Raw genomic sequence first — 22,952 nt, forward strand, 5'->3', positions numbered from 1 at the left:
AGATCCTTAGCCACAGAGCCACCACACCAACTCTAATGCAAGCCTGCTGAAAAATTAATTAGTCTTTCTTTTTTTATTATGTTTTTCAATATAATGAAGAAACTGTAACTGTAAACATTTTCAACATTTCAGCCCTATTTTTTAGCCACTGGGTGCAACTGAGTGTTCTCTTAATACTAACTCTTTACAAATTTATTTCTACAAAAATTATCCTACAATGTTCTAAAAACATTCACATCGAAAGCCACATTATACAAACATGAATCCATTTGCAAATAAAGTCCAATAAATGTAAATATATGCTTTAAATTTTAAAGTAACTGAACAAAGAAAAAAATAGCTGTAATCACTGGTCAGAATTTATTACAAAAATGATTTTTAAGTTTCAAATGCACAGAAACAGAAAAAAACAAATTTCTCACTTTAATTTCAAGATCAGAAATACGTAATAACAGCAAATTCAACATCAGCGGTTAAAATAAAAAAATTAAGTTAAATTATATCCTTCACCTTCAATATAATGAAGTAAGTTTCCTCAATATAGATCACATTTCAATACATTTAATTGCATCCCTGTTTACAGTATAAAACAGTAATTTCAGTGTGTCACTGTCTGACAGGGAACAGCAGGGCACAAGATAGATAAAATTAAAAGAGCTATAAGAAAATGTAGAGTAACAGCTTATTTTGTCATAATACCAGTGCCATACATAAATACATTTAATCCTCATTTTGTTGCAGTGCTCTAAGAATTAAGGCTACATCATTAAATTACAAATATGTAACAGACATAAAATCAGCTAAAAAGACACCACAGCTTTAAAGAGATATTGATTGTGCATCGCAATTAAGTGCATCAACCTTGGTAATTAGGTAGCTGCATCCTCCAGTAGTAAGACAGCTGAAATTTTCCATACAGTAGTAGGTACAGTGTTTTGACAGTAAGATGGCAATTAAGCTTTGGTTCCCTGCTAAAGTCATGTTTCCTACTACATATGAAAAAAGTAACATTACACCTTACATTACATGTATTTTTTTTACAACATTTGCCCCAGAGGATTTGAAGTCTTATTGCAGATTTCAGTGTAAACATTTGGAGGAGTATGAAAATAAACCTGAAACAATGAACAACAAAAATAAAAACAATTCTTAAGAGGGCATTTTCCGCCCAATGGAATGACCAGACATTTGGAACAATTCAGTGCAAAATGTTTAGTTTGCTGGAGACAAATGGTACAAATATCAATTTCTTTAAACCTCATTATGCAATATAAGTTTGAGTTTGAACACCAGTTAAAATCTCCTGAACAAAGTTACCTCCTTTAACTTTAAATTTTAGCAGTTCACAATAACAACCAGTAGATGGCACAACAGGAACTACAGGATGTAAAAAAGGTAGTCACTATATTCTAGCTCCATTCACTGGAAAAGGAGCAGAAGAGTCTGTTCTATTTCTTCTTTTTCAACTCCCATAAATATACATTAATATTTCATATATGCAACAGCCATGTTAACATTTATTTTCATATTTATTCAAGAAAGATGTGAAAATCAAAACACTTTATATAAATAAAAAAGTACTCTCAATACATTAAGCTTCTTTATCAGCTTCTTAAGGATCAAAAACCTTATTATACAATATTTAAATGCACTGTAAATACTTGTTTGATCCATGTTATACAGTAAGAAATCTCACAGATTGGACTAGTTTGTCAAGAGATTTATTTTACTTAAAACAACTTTAGGAAAGGGTGAAAGTTTTATGCATCAATTTAATCTGCTTGCAGCTGCCTGAAACTGCTCTACATAGTATTAAATTCAGTATAACAAATAAGTATTATTATAAATAAGTATGGAATAGTTTGTGGATATGGTGTAATTTCTTCTTAGACCACTTCTTTCAAAGCAACAATGATCGCCTCTTCCCTGCAAGTTTACATTTAAAGAAAAAAAAACCTTTCAGGAAGATTTTTTTTTCTAATCACGGTTATATATTTATCTGCTTTGCAATGTATGTGACTTAGGCTCAGCTTTTGCTTTACACACTTACATGATGAGAACATATCTGCTTCTAATGAAAGAATGTAGGTAAAAACCAGGTAAAACCAGAGCTCATATAAAGTTAAAAAAGGTGACTTAATAGTACTGAAGCATGCTGGTCAATTATCTTCTTTCCTGATTGTCAGCTCCAGAAAACACCTGAATATCTCCAAGAGTTATAAAAAAACATTTCAAATTGGAGGGCAGCACAGTGGCACAGAGGTTAGCATTGCAGCCTTGCAGCACTAGGGCCCAGGGTTTGATTCTGGACCTGGAGTGCTGTCTGCAAGGAATCTGCATGTTTTCTCCCCATTCGCATGGGTTTTTGCTTGGTGCTGCGGTTTCCTCTCAGAGTCTAAAGACATACTGGTATATTCATTGGCTTCTAGGAAAGTTAGCCCTGGTGTGAGTGTCTGCATGTCTGTGTCTGTGAGGTGGACGGGATTTCCACCCAGGGTGTATCCTGCCTTGCTCTCGCTTGCTTGCCAGGATGTTGCTCGGGCTCCCTCAAGATCCTGATTTTGACAAAGCAGTTAGAAAATGGATGATGGACTTCAAATTGCCTTTGAACTAAGTATGCTGAAAAAAGTGTTGCAGTTAAGAGATTGTGGAGTATTTTGTAATGGTTTAATGCAAGAGTCTCTATCCTGGTCATAACATCATAACATCCTGGTCAAACAGGTGGTAGCTCACCCCAAATCACCTGTTTTTTAAGATGAGGTACACTTGTAGGTTATTGATAAATTATCAAGGAATTTGTTAAGGGAACTTTAGACCCCTAGGGAACAAGGGTCTTAAGGGTCTTTTTTTGTTTTAATTGGTGCTGAAATTACTGTAAAAACCATCTCTTAAAAAGATTACAGTTAAATTGTTCCAGGTCTTCAGATATTTCTGATTTAATGGCTACCAATAAAACTGGCTGGGATAGGGGCTCTGCAGGAGCAGTGTTTGAGAGCCCTGGTTATACAAGATTCTACTGATCTTAGAGAACTGCCATTTTTAATATCTGAATTTTCTACTGACAAATTTTTGGTCAATCTTTTAGTTGACAATCAAGACAAAGATTTACTTTATTTCTGAAAAAGTATAGCAAAGAAGGCCTAGAAATTAAGATTTTTTGTTTTATGAATTTAAAACATTAATGCTTGCATCTGTGGTTACAAACCTCATTTCTGTACAGCAGGGTACAAACTGCATATCCAGTACATAGAATTCTTATAGATAACACCTTTTAGAGATAAAAACCTATTGAGGCGATTGTCACAATGGTTGAATAACGCAGGATTCACATGTTCGTCCTAAACAACTCCTAAAAACTCGGTGTCTTCATCCTCCTTATCAACCAAGGTCCCCCCAATCATCATGCTCTGGAGAAGGCTTGTGGGAATGACGGGCTTGAAGGACCTGTTGTGTGAAGAAAAAAATGGAAAAGAGGAGGACATACGGGCAGAAAACTTAGGGCACACCTCTCTCTTCTGGTTGCTGAATTGCAAGTTAGAAGTACACCAGTCTAACTTGTCCCGCAGGACCTGGATCTCAGTTACTAGATCCCAGATTTTGGTCATGATGGACACTGAGCCTCCTCCAAATATCTGCAAGTCAGGAATCCAGCGCAGGTATCTCTGCATCCAGACTCTGATGGCAGGACCATCGAGACATGGGAGCAGGAGGCCATGGTAGTCAAGAGGCTTCCTCTGCCATGATTGGTAGAAGTCTCTGGCAGTCAGTGCAGATGCCTCAGGGGAATGTATCCATTTGGTGATCCTCTTTCCTAGCAGTATCTTTTTCAGGCTGTCAGTTTCTTCTTTAAAGAAACCTCTTCTTGGAGAGGACTTGAAAGGCGTAGCTGGCAAAGACAGTTGTCTCTGGTGCTTTATAGGCAAAAGCAAAAGGAGAAAGAATTAAAGAGCTCATACATTTGTTATCCAACCACTATGAATACATGTTTTGAGATTATGTTTTTATTTCTCACCAGGGAGTAACAGAGTGCAAAAAATTCACAGGAACTTCTCATAATTTCTCAGACAGGGCAAAGGATTTTTAATAATCAGAAGCAAGGAATTAAAGTCCACCAGTGGTGTCTGGAGTTCCAGTACATACTTTCAAATCTTGTCTAAAGAGATTCTGTTATAAAAACTATTCAAACCAAATAGTGCTACTATTAATAAAATGTCACAAGCAAAACAAAGACCAAAAGCCCAATTCAAATGGTCACAGCAGATGCAGAGTTACTAGATCTAGAGATGTAGAGATGTAGTTTCCCTATTTCAGCAGACTCCCTAAACTGGATTTAAAAATCCCAGGCTGAAAAGTCCTGTCATTTAAAAATACAACTTAACTACTTCCTACTAACAATATTGAAGTATACTGTATGCAGAGCAGCAGGATATTAGGAGCCTTTTACATGCTGCTGGGCAATAGCTAGCTCATGTTTTAACAAGGAACACTAGAGTCTCTGATTTGGAGAACAGAGGAGGTATTAGCAGTGATCAGGATGGTGACTGAACAGTGCACAGTGTTCCTGAAGAATCACACTGCAGACATGAACACCACAATGGGCCTGACTTCTGTTTCACTGCTGGAGAGACTGTAAAAGGATTGCAGCATCAGTCTAAAGTAAAGTTATCCTCCCTGAATTTACAAGTAGAGGTTATACAGTATCTTCAGTTTTGCTGAGTGGCTTCTGATTCGGGGGGGGAAGAATAATGGGAATAATGGGAAACGTATGCTCTGTCTGCCACACTTGGAAAATGTCTGATAATCCCTCAAAAGAAACATTTAGCTTCCAAAGTGTTACAGTATACTAAACATTATTTGAGAAATAAAGGAAAAAACAGAGTAATCTAAAGGAACTGAGCCAAATAACACTCATTAAAATGTTTAGCACTACTGCTTATTTTCATTGCAATTTTAAGTTTCTAACCACAGATGTACTAAAGTGTAGCAGTCAGAAATATATACAGTACAAGATACTGTATTTAGTAATGACAAATATATTGGTGAAAGTTATTAAAGATTTGAGATACACATATTTAATGTAGAAGGGCAGATTATTCTTATTTATTTAGATCAAATTTGATTAAACTGGACCTTTTTACAAACACTAAGCAATAAAATAGTGACTTAAACAATAAAATCAGAACTTCACTGTAATGCTCCTATGACGCACTACTACATTAAGTCAACCTGACTGGATTCCTGAAAAAGACACATTATTGTTGTAACATTTACCTTCGGGCGATGCGTTTTCCTAGATGCTTTCTCTTGCTTTGGCTTCTCCACATAAAGAGGGTTAGTGAAGAAATCCTGGGCTTTGCAATCAAACTGCAGTGACCAATCCCATACTGTGGGAAATGTCAAGGGGTTCCTTTGTGCTTCTGGAGACTCAAACTGCCAAAACAAGCAGAGACTGTAAACTGGCAAGCAGGGTTTGCCAGGCAGCTCACTCCAAACATCTGCACAACATAGACAAATTAGCCTTAATATAAGCAAGTATTCATTCACAGGCTGCACAGCAGCATCCAATGGAAAGTTTAAAAAAATGTCCAAAACTTTAGTAGAGAAGTCCAGATAAATGATTGCGCTTACATGAAAAAAAAAACACAATTTCCAAATACAATCATATAGTCAGTAAACTGTCGTTGACAGTTTTCATTTTTTCTGTTGATTTACAGAAAAGGCCTGTATAATGTATCTTGTGTGTATGGCACTTATAAAGTTATTCATTTTAATGGAATACTTGAGGAAAAAAAATCACAAAGTGTGACAACAGTTAAAGTTAAACTTTTCAGCGTTAAACATTTAGTAGAGCAGTCATTAATATGTAGTTGTTTTACCAAAAGGTTATTTCTTCCAGTTATTTCTCAAGGCAGCTTTTCCATTTTATGTTTGATCATTTTATGGGAGATGTGTTTTCTTCTGTAACTGCACAATAGTGAAACTGTAGAGATTATACAGAGCAACTTAAATCTTAGATTTTATGAAGCACTAGATTTCCAGGAACACTTTTCCCTCATTACTCAAGGGAGCATTTTAACCACTACAACCAGGATCCACACCCACTACCTTGACAGAGAGAGTGGACTGCAAGTACATTAAGGGAAAACTAGAATGATACCTATCATGGGGGCAGTGCGGTGACTCTGTGCCTGTGGCTGGAAAGTTGCCGGTTCATATCTCGCGACCAGCAGAGGAATCCTACTCTGTTGGGCCCCTGAGCAAGGCCCTTAACACCGACTGCTCCAGCCGTATAAATGGCTGAACCTGAGCTCTGACCCCAAGCTTCTCTCCCTGTCTGTATGTCTCATGTAATTCCTCATACAAGAAATTGTATATGGTCAATAAAGTGATCTTATCTTATGTTTACAGCTGATTGGCCAAACAATTTCTGGAGAGTAGTTAGCAGTATGGGGAGTGTTTTGCCGAGTGTGCGATGACTCATTGTGAGTGTTAAAACTGTGGGTTGCAATATGCAAAATGCAAGTCTGAAGTCACATACAGGAATCTAAAGCAGTGACAGTCAGAATCTTGAGAAAAAAAATAGCAGTTGGGGAGACATTTTTAAGAAAGATCAATGTAGATATGTACTGTATTAACAGGTGAAACAAAATGTGGTTGACAGGAACTTTCACTATATTGTCATTGCAGTGTCATTAGAATGACACCTGTCAAACTTAATTCAAGCTTGTCAAAGTTAATTGGCTAAACAGCATTAATTAAATCTGATCACTTTCATATCATTGAGGGTCGTGTAGTGGCTGCCAAGACAGAAACACCTTGAAGTGTCAGAACAAAATGTCTTCCAATGTGCAGAGGCATCTCAGCATACTCAGGAACGGAAGTGCATCAGATAATAATGGCATTCTTCCCAGAGAGAAATTTAACCATATTTGGAAGGAATTGGGCAAGTGCATTTTTTACAGCAGGAACTACAGTAGTACTACAAAACGCATATCAATAATGAAATAAAAAAAGCAGCCAGGTGGCCATCTGCAGTCTATGATATTCATCATGTTGACACCAGAGTGACACCTTGAAAACTTGGAGTTAACAGACCCCACAGTGTTTGAGCAGAATTAGTTTGCTTAATGGGCCATATTTCACACAACTTTACGACCTACAGTCAGCATAAAAATTAAAATCATTTCAGGTGCAAGTCTTTGGCTGTTGTTGAAGTGTGCCAATTTTCAATTCGGTTGATGTGGCAGTTCACAAGAGTTTGAAAGGGGTTTTGAAAACACCTTAGGCCACTATCATGGTTTTGACTATAAAGTCTTTGAACAACAGCTGTTCCAAAAGCAGAAAGAAAATGATCCTCAAAATTGGAATATTTTTCCAGCCACTGCCGCATAATTAAAATCCTTACAATTGTAAAGACGTCTATCTATTGCTTGGAACCTTAACTAAGGTATGTAACCAAAAGCTGGTCATAATTAAGTGACAAAACTTTTAAAACACAGTTTTCACATTCAAGTTAACATTATACATTTACATTCCAGACACAGACACAACAAATTCCACATTTACAAATAAAATACTGAAAATATGCCAATGTCCAACGAAACTCAACGAAACAGAAAAGCTGTTATGAAGGTAAATGTCCCTGCTGATTGAAGGCTTTCTAATGGCTAAAGATTTGAGAAGGCAGCACAGGAAGCTGGACAGCAGTGACTACACTTATATTGTTGGCTGGAGACAAAGAGAGCTGGTTAATTCCAGCTTCTCTTCTAGTCTGGTTCTGTAATGGCTTTGAAAACAGGCTTTGCACATACTGTCACCAGGGGTCACTGCTGCTTGTATTTTTCAAGAATAGAGGTCAAGCGCAATTAGACATTCAGTGTGTGCTTATAGGAGTTTTTTAGAATAATCTTAGGAAGACAGCAGTTGGCCATCCACTTTACATTTCATGCCCAACACATCTGGATTCCCCAAAGACTGGTTTCTCAGCTGCTGACATTGGCTTGTTTCTCCACATTGCTGACCAGTTCTTGCACCTGATGTTCAGGATGATAACAGTAAGTGAAGAATGCAGCATACAGGACAAAAAGTATAACTTCAGTAACTACTTCTACAGTACTTGTATCTTAAATCACTGAAGTAAAGCTGTCCAGGTATGTGAACCACTCAACTTTGTTCCCTCAATGGCTAATTTTTGGGTGGTTTGCAGTTCTGCCACAGCACTGGCAGGTGCATAATTTCATGTTTACCTTAGGGTGACTGTGAAGTTGGAAAGCTCTGCTCTGAGTATAATCCCTCAGGACTGAAATGTCCATAAACGGTAGTTCATGGACAAGCTGTTAGGTTGTCTTTGAGTTATAAGGTTACTTCTTCCAGCATCACATTGAAGAAAACTATCAGAAGAATGCAAATGGGCACATACAGTAGCCCTCTTTTTTATTACTTAATGACAAAGAAAGCCATCACTGTTTTATGGACCCTGTTCTGTTGCATTCATTTACTGGATGATGGCTAGGAATGTGGGCAGATATGTAGACTTCTGAAGAATCTTCTCAGGCTGTCAGGGCTTACAGTGCCATGGTGAGGTCTATGAAGGCGATATACATCTTTTCGTAACATTTTTCTTGTACTTTTATTGTATTTTGGCATACCACCAATTCCAGAAGATCTGTTTTTCTGCTATATATAGCAGTATGATAGTGTTAAAGATTTGTCTAGTATTTGTCTCTCCATGAGCTGGAGTACATAAAAGATGGAAAACTTGTATCTGGTGTATTCTGTGCTGAAGAGTTCTGTGCTTACCAGCTTTCAGGACCCATCAGAACTTTTCGGTTAGCTCTGGACTTCATGTCGGATCACAGACTATTCTGTAGAATCCAGAATTTTTCTCCATTGTCAATGTACAACTAGGTTATTCTTGCAATAGATGTGCATCAGTCATTCTGGGTTATGGGCAATTTCTTTTATTCTAAAATGCTCAAGGGGCAAACTTTTTGTTTTCCCATAAGGCTTGGACTTTTTGTTAAAAACAATCACAGTGTTTGTTGGACACCCAACAGCCAAACCATGTTCACCATAGATGATTAAATAAATCATACAGATATGCTCTCAGAACACAATGTGAAACGTCTCTGATACCTTATAAAGGCCTGGATTCTAGAACATTAAATTAATTATAGAATCAAAACAACAATAACTTTAACTTACTGTCAAATGGGAAAGGGGCCCTAATTAAGGACAAAATAGGATTACCACTTTTTTATTTCACCAGTGGCATTAAAACACTCATCACCCTGAGCTACACATTCAACCCAATAATAGTAGGGTATGTTAAAAATCCAAGAGCTGATAAGGAGGGGAATTGTTTTTCAGGATTTTAGCCAGCTGTAAATTTATTTCCATTTTTAAAGCGCATCTCAGTCATGCTGAATGGCATTGATCACAAACAGCCTTGATGGCCTATCCATTTTACTATCTTTCTCTGTAAAAGCAGTTGGCCAGGCTAGCTAAACAAGTCTGCTAAAATATTTGCACCAACAGATGTTGCAAAAAAGAATCACATCTTTCTACCCATCATTTGGATCTGAGTATAGTCACCCATGATTGCCCCATTCATATAACAAAAGGTTGAAACACCTATATGAATTTATTTCAAATGCCACATTGAAGACCATGTTTCCTCCAGCATTTTCCAAACTGCACCATGAGTCATCACAGAAAAGAATAATGTTCTGCTATGCCAAGGTTGATTTTAGCTTAATAACCTGTCTTATGATGGTTTGCACATTAACTTCAAATGAGACTGCTTAAATTCTTGCTGAAAGCTGTATTTCTCTGAAGATGAATAAGTAAAGTAGCATGGTACTTCAAATGGGTGAGAAAATGGATTTATTAATGTTGGTAATCCAGCTCTGTCTGGAACATCAGTTTTAAGGATATTAACTTTTAGCTCTTCTTACCTTCATGGCAGAGTCCTTCTGGCACAGAGAGTTGAAGAGGAATGTGCTGAAGAGAGGAACATGGATACTGTCTGACAGGACAGTCAAGTAGGTTTCAGAAAACTGAAATGCTGGAGTATGTTGTTCCAGTAACTGCCAGACACACTCCAAAAACAACAGGAAAACAGGAGACTGTGACTGAAAAGAGATTAAAAAGTACATGTTGTGTTAAGAACATAACACCTATTAAACAACCTGTATAATAATGTAGGACTATTAAAAAAATCATATTTTAAAAACATAAAATAACAGTCCATTTAATTATTTTAATGACTCATGGAGTGTGAATTGTGTGTCAGAAGAGTGAAAAAATAATTTTCTGAAAGGAATCAAAATAAGACTTTATTCCATCATCTGGTTGAAAAATACAAATCAAGATTAAAGATTGTAGCACAAAGGAGTGTCATACATCTGATGGGTAAAACAAAATAGCTGTTTAGAGTAAACAGGAAAAACTTGATACTTTATTTCCTCATAGTAACTACTAGAGTCTCTTAAAGGGAAAATAAACAACATTTTCAGTTTTGCTGCAGAAGGTCTTTGGTACTTTAAAGGGGAACTGCTATTTTCATATTTTGGGGTTAGAAAGAATCAGTATTGATGAGTGCATTTTAAACCATAATAAAAGTAAAATGTATACAGTGACTTGTAAAACCAATTTACATCACAAAATAGACAATTTCCAGGTATGAGCAGACCCACGTTCTACAATTTAGAACAGGGCAACAAAGCATCCGGTGACGTGTTGAGGCCTTTGTAAACAAACAGGCTTGTGAATACATCTCTTTAAATCAAACAGAAATATTGCTTTTGATTTCGAGACGTATTTGTTAACTCTGCCTGCAGATCACATTGGAACATTTCTGTGGTGAAACGTTTCCTGCACAACCTGTATTTATTCTCTCGTACATCACATTGCACTAGTCATTACGTCATTAGTGAGCAGGAGGGGCCATATCACGTCGCAATTCATGGGAACTCACTCCTGGTCCTGGAGGATCACAAACGCCTGTTGTTTTTTGCTCCAGCCAAGCTCTCAGGTACACAGATGAGCTTTTAATCGACATAACTGGATTACTTTGAACTGTGATGGTTTACATTTCTTCATTTTTACTTATTTAATGTAATCATTTACAAAATCCCACTTTTCAGTAGAAAGAAAATTGTAAGTGTTCCAATCAAGCACCTTGTTTGTTTAATTAGGCTTCAATTAGGTAATTAAACGGAAATGAAAGCGGAAATGAAAACCTGCAGGTGTGTGGGCCTCCAAGGACTGTGATTGGGAACCCCTGATATAGAGGACTGCTGAGACTAATACACTTTAGTGTAGGCCAGTTAGTATTTCCAACTGTCAAGATCTATGTATCTCAGTGTTGTACAAGATAGAAGCTGTATCCCAAGATACAACCAACCCCACACTTGTTGGCCTGACGTACCTCCTTGTCCCTCTGGTGAAGATGGTTGCAGCGATCGAGAAAGCTGTGGCAGCCAGCCACCCATTCCTTCTGCACTAAACTCTGGAAACCTGAGAGAGTTCTGAAAAAGGGATCCATCATCAGCTGTACCAGGCTGGTGATTATGCAGCTAAGGTCAGAACCATCCTCCTCTGCAGCAGAGCAAAACCAACAAGTGTTACACAGTATCAATGTTAAACAAGCAATTAAATTTAATAACCAGATGCTCATCAATTAAACAAAAGGTACAAAAGGTAATATGAATACAAAAATGGAAAAAGGTACAGATTTATGCCACTAAATTAATATGAATTTTCGTAGTCATTGAAAAACATGCAGTATGAAGTTGTACTTGAATACTATACAACCTGAAATAAAATACTACCATTCTGATATTTTGATCAATCAAATCCAAAATCTGTACACTTACCCATCATAAGAACATTTGTGTTTTCTTTTTCCAAGCACTCTACTATCTCCACTGCTTTTGTAAGACACTGTCTGCAATCGGGAACATACAGTAGATCTGTTCATTTAAGTTTGAACTGACTTATTAGTAACATACTATAATCAACTAATCATTCATGCCTATATTTTAAAACTTTTATTTTTTAAAAACTAACCTGATATGGTCTAACCATCCAGAAGTTTCCAAAGAAGAAAGCCATTTCATATCGGACATCCAAAATTCAGTAATATTATCTGTATAAAAAAAAATGCAGTGATGTCATTTTCACCATAACTCGAATTAAAAAGGTAAATGTAAATTTAGTGGCAACTGCATAAGTGAACAAGCATCTGGTCAGAATTTTTTCTTATTTAAAAAGAAAAGAACAGGTGATGAAATTAGATCCTTTACAGCTTACATAATTATATTTCACAATCATTCCCACAACATGTTTAGTTTCTTATTTTACTTTCTCCTGAGCAGTCACAGCAAACGCACTGTATCAAAGTTCTTTTCACAGGTTATAATCCACCACTTTGTCAGATTAGGAGATACCCCAAAGGTTTATGTTCACATACCATAAAACTTGTTCCAGGCAATTAACCTATTATGCATTAGAATGTAAGAGGTCTATGTGAATATGTTTAGGAATTTATAGTAAGACCCATTAAATGCCTAAGCTGCCTTGTATGTCCCTATTTAAACTGTGGAGGTAAATTAGATTGGATGTGCATCATCATTTTGTACATTACATTTCAATATCCCATTGAATTCTCAGCATGCATCCTTGCAAATGACACTGTCGCATAAATATGAGAACAGTGCATAGGTTGTGATGATGGTTCCAGTCTAACTTGTGATACTATAAATTGTACATGGTGGCTCGGCAGCCACGAGGAGCAAAATACTGACATTTGTTGTTCCTCAAGAGGCAGAAAAGACAAAATAAGCTCCTAGTTTTTTCATTTAATGCCAGTTACAGCATTTTTGCTTCACTAAGGCTGTTGCCAAACATAGTGGAGTAAGTCACGCATTTTCAATTAAATGTACAGTATTTAGAATAATAGAATTACAAGGCATTAAACAAGCAGCACTACAAAAGCATCCTATTGTCTAAAGCAGGGGTTCCCAAACTATGTGCCTTGACTGTTCCAGGCAGTTCTCAGGCACAACTCATTCTGTGAAACCCACATATTCACATGTGTACAGAGTACACACAAACAGGAAGTTTATGAGAAGACAGACACTTAACATAACCTTGGTTACATAAATATCGGTCTCTTTCTCACTTTTTCCAATGTTATTTGGTTTACATTCCTAACACTGTCGTGTCCACACCCCTACCACGCTTGCTGCTCTCCAAGAGATACTGCCAGTTCCTTCTGTTCGAATCTTCACCATCTGCATTTTAAATTCACTCAACACTACATTTGTATTATCTTTCCTTTAGAGGATGCCAAGAGCAAACTCTACAGAGAATTTGATCACAATGTGGATTACCAGACTCGTCTGGGACAGTAAGCCTGAAAACCCAGAATCTTCACTTCCACAACTTCAACTGGACAGTAACAATACCTCTATTCTGCCATTTCCAGTTTCGGTGTTCAAATAGTTTTATTTAAATTGACTGCTAGAAATACATTATAAACTTAAAAATAAATATAAATGTTGTCCATGTTTGAGAAACAACCCAAACAGAGGCAAGCCTATGTTGTTTTCCCTTTACAGCTTTAAGACTGACTGATGGATTTATATACATTCAGCTCACACCTCTGCGGGCATCCATCACTTTGCATGATCCCTCTTCAACTGCTACATTTGACAACCTTTGTTCCTGCTGTTTTTCCTTCTTTTTCCATTCCACAGTTTCTAAGATCTTTCTAGATCATAATATTCTTTCAAAGTCTAGTAGTTTCTCTTCAACTGCTTTGTTCAGGTATCCATCTCACTGTCTTGGTGGTCTGAGCATGATTTTGAATTGACAGTTTATGCTCTCTTCTAATTTGTCTCCATGCATCCTTTTTAACTTGGATTGCATTTTAAACCCCCACACATCAAAAAGCTATGCTTTGTGATCTGTGTTGTTCTGACCCCTTCAGTCTCTACAGTACTTCGGTACTACAAATCCAGCAGGTATCTGCATTACTTTTTGGAAAAGTAGGACTCCTTCCTTATGTTTTGTTTGTTTTTCTTCTTGCTGGTTTTTCAGTGGTTTAGTGTCTTATCTGTACATTCACTCTAAGCAGCAGCCCTAGTTCTTTCAGGGTCACACTTTGGCCCTTCCACTTGCAGATGTGCCACCTGTAGCCCGACTTGGGTTCAAACCCAGGCAGGTGTTCTAAATGTCAGGTTTCCTTCTCTTACTATTCCTAATCTTCCTGCCTCATTTTCAGCAAGCCTAACATCTCTTGACATTTAGCATCCTAAATACTTCTAATCTTGTTTTCTAAGCACAACAAATACCGTCTGCTCTTGCTGTCTTTCACATTCTCCTCCACTATCAAGATACTGTTCATGCCACCGGCCAAGCTCACGGACGTTTGGCTCTTATATTTGTCTCTGCATTAATTGGTTGGTGAATACAAATAAAAAGGAAAAGCAATTCAGGCTGCAAGTCACTACTGAATCTCTAACCTCATTTAGTGCCGAACTGTTTCAACTGCTTTTTATTGAGTGTTTCCATATGCCCATGAACATTTGAACTTATTCCAGATCTTGTGTAAAAAAGGGCCTCCTGTTATCAGTTTAAATGCCCTTCCCTGTGTTTTCCATGTGTCCTCTGATTCAGAAGTCTATTGGATTGACTTTGACTAATTGTTCTTACTTGAATCAGGTCCCACTAGTATTTAGTGCTAACAATAAGTTTAATTTAACTCATTTAAAGGAGTGTATCTGGTTGCTCTTCTGTGGACAAAATGAGATCTTACTAGTTAATGCATTGTTATGTAGTTAGGGTAATATAACACCCTATGATGTAAATTTATATTTTTTAACTAAATATTCGCACCTTGTTCGTGTTTTTATTACTTGAAGATGAAAATGACATCACAGTCACCAACATCTTTTCCATAGTTCAGAATTTTCCATCTTATATTTAGTTTATGCTTTTCGTCCTACAGAACATGTAACAATTCAAATTAGACTAGTGTACTAGGAATACCAGACTCCAGATAATTTATATAAATTATTAATTGAAATATACTTCAATAATGGGTAAAACCAGTCTAAAAATCTGAAATCTATTTTCTTTTAACACATTCTCATCCAAATACTTGTATATTACCTAGAATGTCTATCATCCATAATTTAAGAATTGATCTTTTTAGGAACTATATTAAATGCTTATAGGAAATTAAACCTTCCACATTATATTCTATATTTGTATTTATTACTACTGTAATTGCCACTGGAAGTTAAGTGTTTCCTAATTTCTGGCAGTACATTAAATGCAAATACACACATAAATCCTGTCCTTTCCACATCATCACCTACTCTGAAATTATCTGACCCTGCAGTTCATTATGTAATATTATTTTCTAATGGTTATTTTAAATTTCAGGTCATAGACTATTTTGTTTTTTGCTATGGCAGTATACATCAATAATTGTTGTATGTACTTAATATTAGATAGTCTGTAGAACAGAGATGAGCCAGTGTGTACTGTTTACACAAACTAAACAGACACTTTGATAATTTTTACAGCACATCTCTCTTTTCTCAGGAATGCTGAAATATATTTGGTTCATTTGCTTTAAGGATGCACATTTTATGTTTAATTGCTTTTGTAGCTTTCTATAATGAACGAGGCCTGACACCAGCATACCTCAAAGATAAGAGCTGGTACAAGGGTAAGGTAAAGGCTACCTACCAATTAGAAAGTACTGTTTGAATTTGTTGTAGGATTGTTGTATGTCTTGAACAGAAGGAAGTGTGGCAGAAAGGTCCTCTGTTTTCAGGGAGAAAAGGTGATTCTGAGCAACAGCATTGTACACTCTGAAACAGATCACAAAACACAGAAGGAATCAAAACTCAAATATAAGATTAAAAATATTTCAGGGTTTCAAAGCGAATTAGGTGTTTATGCAAATTAACCATTTTATTATATAGAACAAGAATAAATGCCGTAGACTAGGTGCACATTTGAAAAAGGTTGCATTATGTTTAGTAAACGATAACTACATTTACAACTAAGTTACAATGACAGAAGTAAGAGTCAATACTTTTCCCATCTTTTCAACACAGGGTCAATTTGTGTTTTATGCTAAGTACCTTAGAATTTAGGTGATGTTTTTCATGTCAGCTTGAGACATTTTCAGACATGTTTCTTGACTAATTTGGCCATGTACAGACTACGGAACAGCTTCTACCTCCAGGCAATAAGACTGCTAAATAGCCATCTGTAGCTCCTTAGCAAATCACCTGTAATGGCTACATGGACACACAATTCTCACTATATCCAGCATAACTGCACTACATGTATATATTGCATACACCATGGACACATAACAGCTCTACTCACATTGAGTTTTATTCAATTTAAAAAATGTAACCTCAATTTTGTGATTTTTGTGTTCTTGTGAATTTTTGTGATTTTTGTGATTCTTGTAATTTTTGTGAGCTCACAGAAAAAGACATTTAATTGCCAGCAACTACTGCTGAACGCCGTATTGTTGTGCATTTGATAAATAAACTTTGATTTGATTTGATGTGATTATGTCCTGCTATTAGTAGAATATGAAGAAAGGTTAAACTACCACCAATTTCCTTTTTATTCCTATGAACCTACCCAATTATTAAGATAAGATCACTTTATTGGACATATACAATTTTAGTATTAGGAATTTGTCTTTTCGCATACCCCAACTTGCTCTCCATGAGACACACAGACAGGGAGAGAAGCTTGGGGTCAGAGCGCAGGGGCCTTGCTCAGGGGCCCAACGTATAGGATTCCTCTGCCAGCCGCAGGATATGAACCGGCAACCTTCCAGCCACAGGCTCAGATCCTTAGCCACAGAGCCACTGCACCACCCCGCCTTATCTTATAAATAACATGTAATCATGTTTGATCTATGCCAATTTTAAAAAGTATTATCAAAGGTTATTTAACAGGAATGAAAGACATACTGTTCTATTCAATATAAAGCACACAGAGCTGCTCAGCATTGTCATCTTTTTAAAGTCATTCAACTGTTAACAAGTCATTTAGTCATTCATAAGTCATTTAACTGAAGCAATTTGTTTCAGATGGTGTGTATTACAGTGCAGATAGCCATACCGATTCTTTTTGGGCTGTGTATCTGGTACAGTCATTCCTCTCATGTCTCCGTAAGTACAAATAAACACCAAAAACCTTTGCTTTGTAACACCACAGAAGATTTGCACATTTTAAACCTTTTCATATTAAGTCTGTGGAAAGGATGATTCAATTTATTGCTAACACAAGTGAGGCATTAAAGCCTTTTTGAGTTTCAAATTGATTTATTGTACTGGGATAATATTCACAAAAAGAGTCACCCATGCTGTCTGCATAATTTGCTAACAACTATCAACGACACTATTAAAACCTAAAATTGCTTAAAAGTGATTAAAATAATAATAATAATAATAATAATAATACTTGCTTACACTTATATAGCGCTTTTCTGGATACTCCACACAAAGCGCTTTACAGGTAATGGGGACTCCCCTCCACCACCACCAATGTGCAGCATCCACCTGGATGATGCGACGGCAGCCATAGTGCGCCAGAACGCTCACCACACACCAGCTATCAGTGGGGAGGAGAGCAGAGTAATGAAGCCAATTCATAGATGGGGATTATTAGGAGGCCATGATTGTAAGGGCCAATGGGAAATTTGTGTGGCCACAAAATACTGTGGCCTTTCTCACCCAGACAAGAAACATACAGTTTGGTGAATCTGTATGGTCTGTGATCTGTACAGGATATTCTAAGAGACAGAATAACGGTAGTATAGTGGCATCTGGCTCTTATCATATCATTTTTCACACCAATAAAGGAAGGTGTAGAAATCGGGGGATGTGCCGATGAAGGTTTATTGTTTGGATTGAGTGTCAACAGGGTGCCATGGTGTTATCACTTGTATCACAGTCCCAATGGTATCACAGTTCTTTCAGCATTCCCAGGTTCTCCCTAACTCCTCATTGTATCTAGCACTAAAAACACCCTGGCCTTTGTGCTTAAATATCTTTAGAACCCTCTAAACAAGCAGTTTTGTCACAGTACTTCTAATCGTTTGACTACAAAGACCAAGAAATTGCAACATTTGTATGCTTTCACTAAGTTAACTTCTCTTTTCTGCAAAGACTTGGCTCTTAAAAGAGTTTGCTACACTTCCTAGAACTGAAAGACCTTTTCTCTGGTGAAATGACATAACTGGTATAATGACTGGAATACCATTTTCTCTTAAAATTGAGGTTTTAGATAACCTGTTTTTAGTCTGCAAAAATTCTAATGTGAAGTCAAAAGAAAATCATTGTACAGACATTCCTGCATTGGTCCTACTGTATGTCAGCAGCAAAACCACTAGTCTAAAAGGTGTGAGCAAATGCCACAGCACAAATATTTCGAAATGGACTACCAATGTCTCTGAGTGACAAAGCTGCTTCAGACATTCCCTCAATTGTTCAAACATATTTCAAGACTGCACTTTTGAATATTATCATATTCTTTAAATTACTATTTTGAGTGAAAAACAAGAAATACAATAATAAGCCAGGAGACGCAAATTGGGAAGCATACAGCACTGTACATGAGCATAGACTAAACTGTTTTACAGCATGTGCTAAAAACACCTGAATTGTGAATAGTAGATTATTTGTCTCCTATGATTCATTATTTGACTACAGAAGATCAATCTTCTCTTGGTAATGCATAATTCTCTTAGCTACACAGTCTTGGGATATGCTGAGGTAGAATCACACCAGATATTACTTGTTACAGCCACCTGATCTACATCAGCTGTTCCATTTTGCTTTCATTGATGTTTATCTTTAAAAGACTGTAAAAGAAAGTAAGATGATACAGTGTATCAATCAAATGTACCATCAATAACAGTTACAAGCACTAACATTTATCACAGCAATAATAATGTTGATAATGTTTTAAATGTTGATAATGTTGTAACTGTTTTAAATAAGTCAATGTTAGCCTCTCGGACTGCTTATCTTCATAGAAAAATGCTCTCAGTGAGGCTTTACAAAACATGACCCAACAGTAATGAATTCAGCAATAACTGCCATTAAAACAATTCTTAAATATAATAACTGCGGTCATGCTTTGATATTCAGTTGATTAGGTTACTAACAAACTCCATTTTCCAATAAGAAGCTTGTCAAAGAACACATACAGTAATAATAATAATTAATTAATTAATAATTGCTTACACTTATATAGCACTTTTATGGACACTCCACTCAAAGCGCTTTACAGGTAATGGGGACTCCCCTCCACCACCACCAATGTGCAGCATCCACCTGGAGTACACCACCACAGTACACCACCCAATAGTAAACAGTTAATCAAACTACATGCTAACTAGATGAAAATGGAGTCATATTTTATATGAAATTTAACTTGTTTTTATGGAAACTGCCAGCAAATGAAAAAAGGAAGAGGTGGCTCAACCATCATAAAAAACAATACTGATATAACTAAAAGGATATCTACCAGTAATTAAATTGGCCTGGGTGTAATAAAAACAGAATATACAGTAGTTACTTTAATGCAATGAGACTGTGAATGTAATTCCAGGTCGGCATCACTCACTGAACATAAAAAATTGAAGAAATTATCAGGCTATTTTGAATGTTTTTCCACCAAGAATTTCTGATCGGAGAGAAGAATTAAATCCAAGGTTCCAGACATTAGGGATACACGTAGTATGATGGTACGGACTTGCTTTTCTTCCTTAGACGAAGGTGACCTTTATGTTGTTAAAAATATAATGAATGTTATAAAAATATAAATACATTTTTATAACATAATATAAATTTTCATAAAATAATATAAATATAAAAGTAAATAAATTATAGATACTCACTTTACCAGGGGTAAAATTTTAATGGAAAAAAATGTATTTTAATGGATATAAATGTTACAGTTGACTGAAAATAAACCCTAGCACTACTTACAATAACTCCTTTGAGTTTGTTTCTTAGGAATGCTGCAGTGATGGGATAAGATCAGAGAAGTAGGATGTACCGACTCTCTGATACAAATATAACATCATAGACTGGGTTAATTTTGACACCTCCAGCGATGAATAGCCCACTTCAATGCCACATAGCTTGCAACTCTAAGAGGGATACACATCAGTATTTCCCTTAAACAGACGAAGAGGCCACAAGTCTGAAACTAACCGATATGGCTAGAAAAAACACCCATGAGGAACTTGGCATGTGGAAAGGTCACTACACCTGACAACATCACAAAATTGCACCCGTGACAACACAGCTTAATGCTGTGTGTGCCCTCTGTAAAACCCTATTATCCATCTGTAGCTAATTAACCATGTGACCATGACCAACAGGCCCCCGACTAGCTCTGTTGGTAGAGCATGAGACTCATAATCTCAGGGTAGTGGGTTCATGTCCCACGTCGGGCGCCAAGTCCTCCATGTTGAAGGTAGGGCACAAGGCTAACAACCCTGCCCTGTAAAATACTAATGTTAAGTAAACAGCAACAGGATGTTGCTGCCCCTACATGCCGGAAGGTATAATAGGCAAACATCCATCCATCCATGACCAACACTGTCAACCATAACTGAAATAAATGTAGCTGAAAATAACTGCTACTGTATTGCCGAGAGACCATATAAAACAATAAATTGTGCTCAAGACTTCCTTTGAAGTTACTGTATGTGATGAGCTCCCTAGGATACATTCTGCACCCTAGGATACATCTTAGATGGGACACTAGTCCATCACAGGGCAGACACATACTGTAGAGACAAACAGACACACACACTCACACCTAGGGCCGCTTTCCCAGAAGCCAATTAACTTACCAGTACAGTATGTCTTTGGACTGTGGGAGAAAACCGGAGTACCTGAAGGAAACCCTCACAAACACAAGGAGAACATACAAATTCTGTGCAGACAGCACCCCAGGTCTGGAATTGAACCCAGGGCTCCAGCACTGCGAGGCAGCAATACTAACCATTGTTTGACTGTGCAACCCATCACAGTAGATTGTTTAATATATAGAGATCTATTCTTGTATTGATTTAGTTTGCATATTAATAAGATTGTATATTGGATTCTTTGAATCTGTATGTCAATATTGCCATTGTTCTAATTGATTCCTAGCAGCCTTCATGTACTCCCCTACAGTATATACAGCCTTAAATAATCAAATCACTATACAATTATGGGTTCCGTTTAATAACTAAGATTTTGCACTATCATCTCAGGAATCAAGGTCAACTGTGGCTCCTAAACCTGTACGTGTTGAAGACAAAGAAAATATCACCAAAGGGATGCTATAAACATGTTTTAAGATATAAAAAAACTATGATTTATAAAGTAAAACATCTGAACAAAGCACAGAAGGAAGACTGCATAAATACTAAGTGTGAAATTAGCTTTACTTACTGTATGTCTGTTTAATGTGTTATCTAATATTTTATCCAAGTCATGTCTGATTTAGATATACTTAAAAAGCACAACTAGGATTTATTAAGTCACTTTCTTTGTAGTTCTTCTCATTTTACTGATCCCAATGCTTTTGTCTACAAATCCATATAATGATTTTCTGCCAGCACTGAACGAAACAATTACAAAAACAATTAAAAACAAAGATCAATGTTTGTTTCATTAAACCAAGTGCAAATGCACACAAATACGTTTGGAAGGTGTTTCAGGACTTGCAGTAATCTGCCTTCTTATGACTAAGCAAACACACCATACCTCAACTCCACAAGCTTTGTGGATAACGGAAGCAGACAGAAATCTGCAGCAGGAAACTCAAACTTTTAGGAGGTCATCACTCTTAAGTGATGGATATTCTTTTGTTTGTAACTGTAATATATATATATATTCAATTTGCCAATCAAATTGTGTAAAGAAATGGTCCATGTGTAACACCACTGCATCTTTGTCCAGTGTCATTTATATATTAACTTTCTACCTAAAGCAGAAAGACAATTCCTCTTATTCCCTCTTTCCCAGCATGTTGCCAGCTGCCAAACTGCTTAAAACATTAACAGTAGTTGTTCCTTCTAAAGTAACAGTTCCACAACAGCATTATAAATGCAATGGAAAACAGAAACATTAAACCCTTCAAAGACAATAGAACAAACACAAGTAAGAAAAACTGTGATCTATAAACTTATACCTTATAATCAGAATTTAATCAAATCTAAATAGCACCCAAGAAAATGCAGCACATAAAATCAGATTTTAGTGTTACGTGCCTTCCCATAAATAATGTGAAGAGCAGTTTGTACTCCACAGCTAGACATGACGACGCTGGTCATGCTACTCATTACTCTAACCCAGTTTTTCAGGGTTCAAGATGAGACATGGCAAACAAACTGAGAAACAACACATTAAATAACAAACAATTACTTTGAGATGAACCATAGCACTAAACATTAGCTTAAAACCAATACTGACTTTCGTTATATATCACAATGAGTAAAGAACCATGCATGGAGTAGATGAAGCAAATCATTTTAAATTATTTGAAAAGAAACTTACGTAAAAAGATACAATATTCCAAACAGCATCTTAAGAGGAAAATGATAAACATACTCAAACAACTGGAAAATCTTGGTCATGATCCTATGACAAGATTTGTAATTTTAAATTTTGGTATTCCAATGTGAATGCTGTGAATCATAAGTTGTATGAAGGGGTCTATTATTAAAAAATGTAATTTCATGCAGTTTTGCACTGAAGCAGTGTGAAATGGGGTCTCTTACACAATAAGATGCACATTTAACAACAACATACTAACTAGAGATAATTAATATCCTTTCCCATAAGAGCATACGTTAACGGAATACACCCTATCCTGGAAAGATGTCCATTCTT

General features: G+C 36.5%; 1 protein-coding gene and 1 long non-coding RNA gene across 2 annotated transcripts in view; one reads left to right on the forward strand and one right to left on the reverse strand.

Moving 5' to 3' along the window:
* The window catches only part of LOC148673190 (uncharacterized), a 330,310-nt gene that overhangs the window by 256,572 nt on the left and 50,786 nt on the right, over positions 1-22,952 (forward strand). The gene's annotated exons all lie outside the window — the stretch shown is intronic.
* The window catches only part of mtmr12 (myotubularin related protein 12), a 44,247-nt gene continuing 21,632 nt past the window's right edge, over positions 338-22,952 (reverse strand). Inside the window, exons 10-16 of the mRNA XM_088629533.1 lie at positions 15,766-15,890; positions 12,073-12,151; positions 11,880-11,950; positions 11,432-11,601; positions 9,957-10,133; positions 5,272-5,430; positions 338-3,911 (exon numbers count right to left, since the gene is read on the reverse strand). Coding sequence (XP_088485659.1) covers positions 3,339-3,911; positions 5,272-5,430; positions 9,957-10,133; positions 11,432-11,601; positions 11,880-11,950; positions 12,073-12,151; positions 15,766-15,890 — 1,354 coding nt within the window. The 3' untranslated portion in view covers positions 338-3,338. The remainder of the gene's footprint in view (positions 3,912-5,271; positions 5,431-9,956; positions 10,134-11,431; positions 11,602-11,879; positions 11,951-12,072; positions 12,152-15,765; positions 15,891-22,952) is intronic.

The sequence above is a fragment of the Lepisosteus platostomus genome, chromosome 4, assembly GCF_059453375.1.
Source record: "Lepisosteus platostomus isolate fLepPlt1 chromosome 4, fLepPlt1.hap1, whole genome shotgun sequence".
Taxonomy (NCBI): domain Eukaryota; kingdom Metazoa; phylum Chordata; class Actinopteri; order Semionotiformes; family Lepisosteidae; genus Lepisosteus; species Lepisosteus platostomus.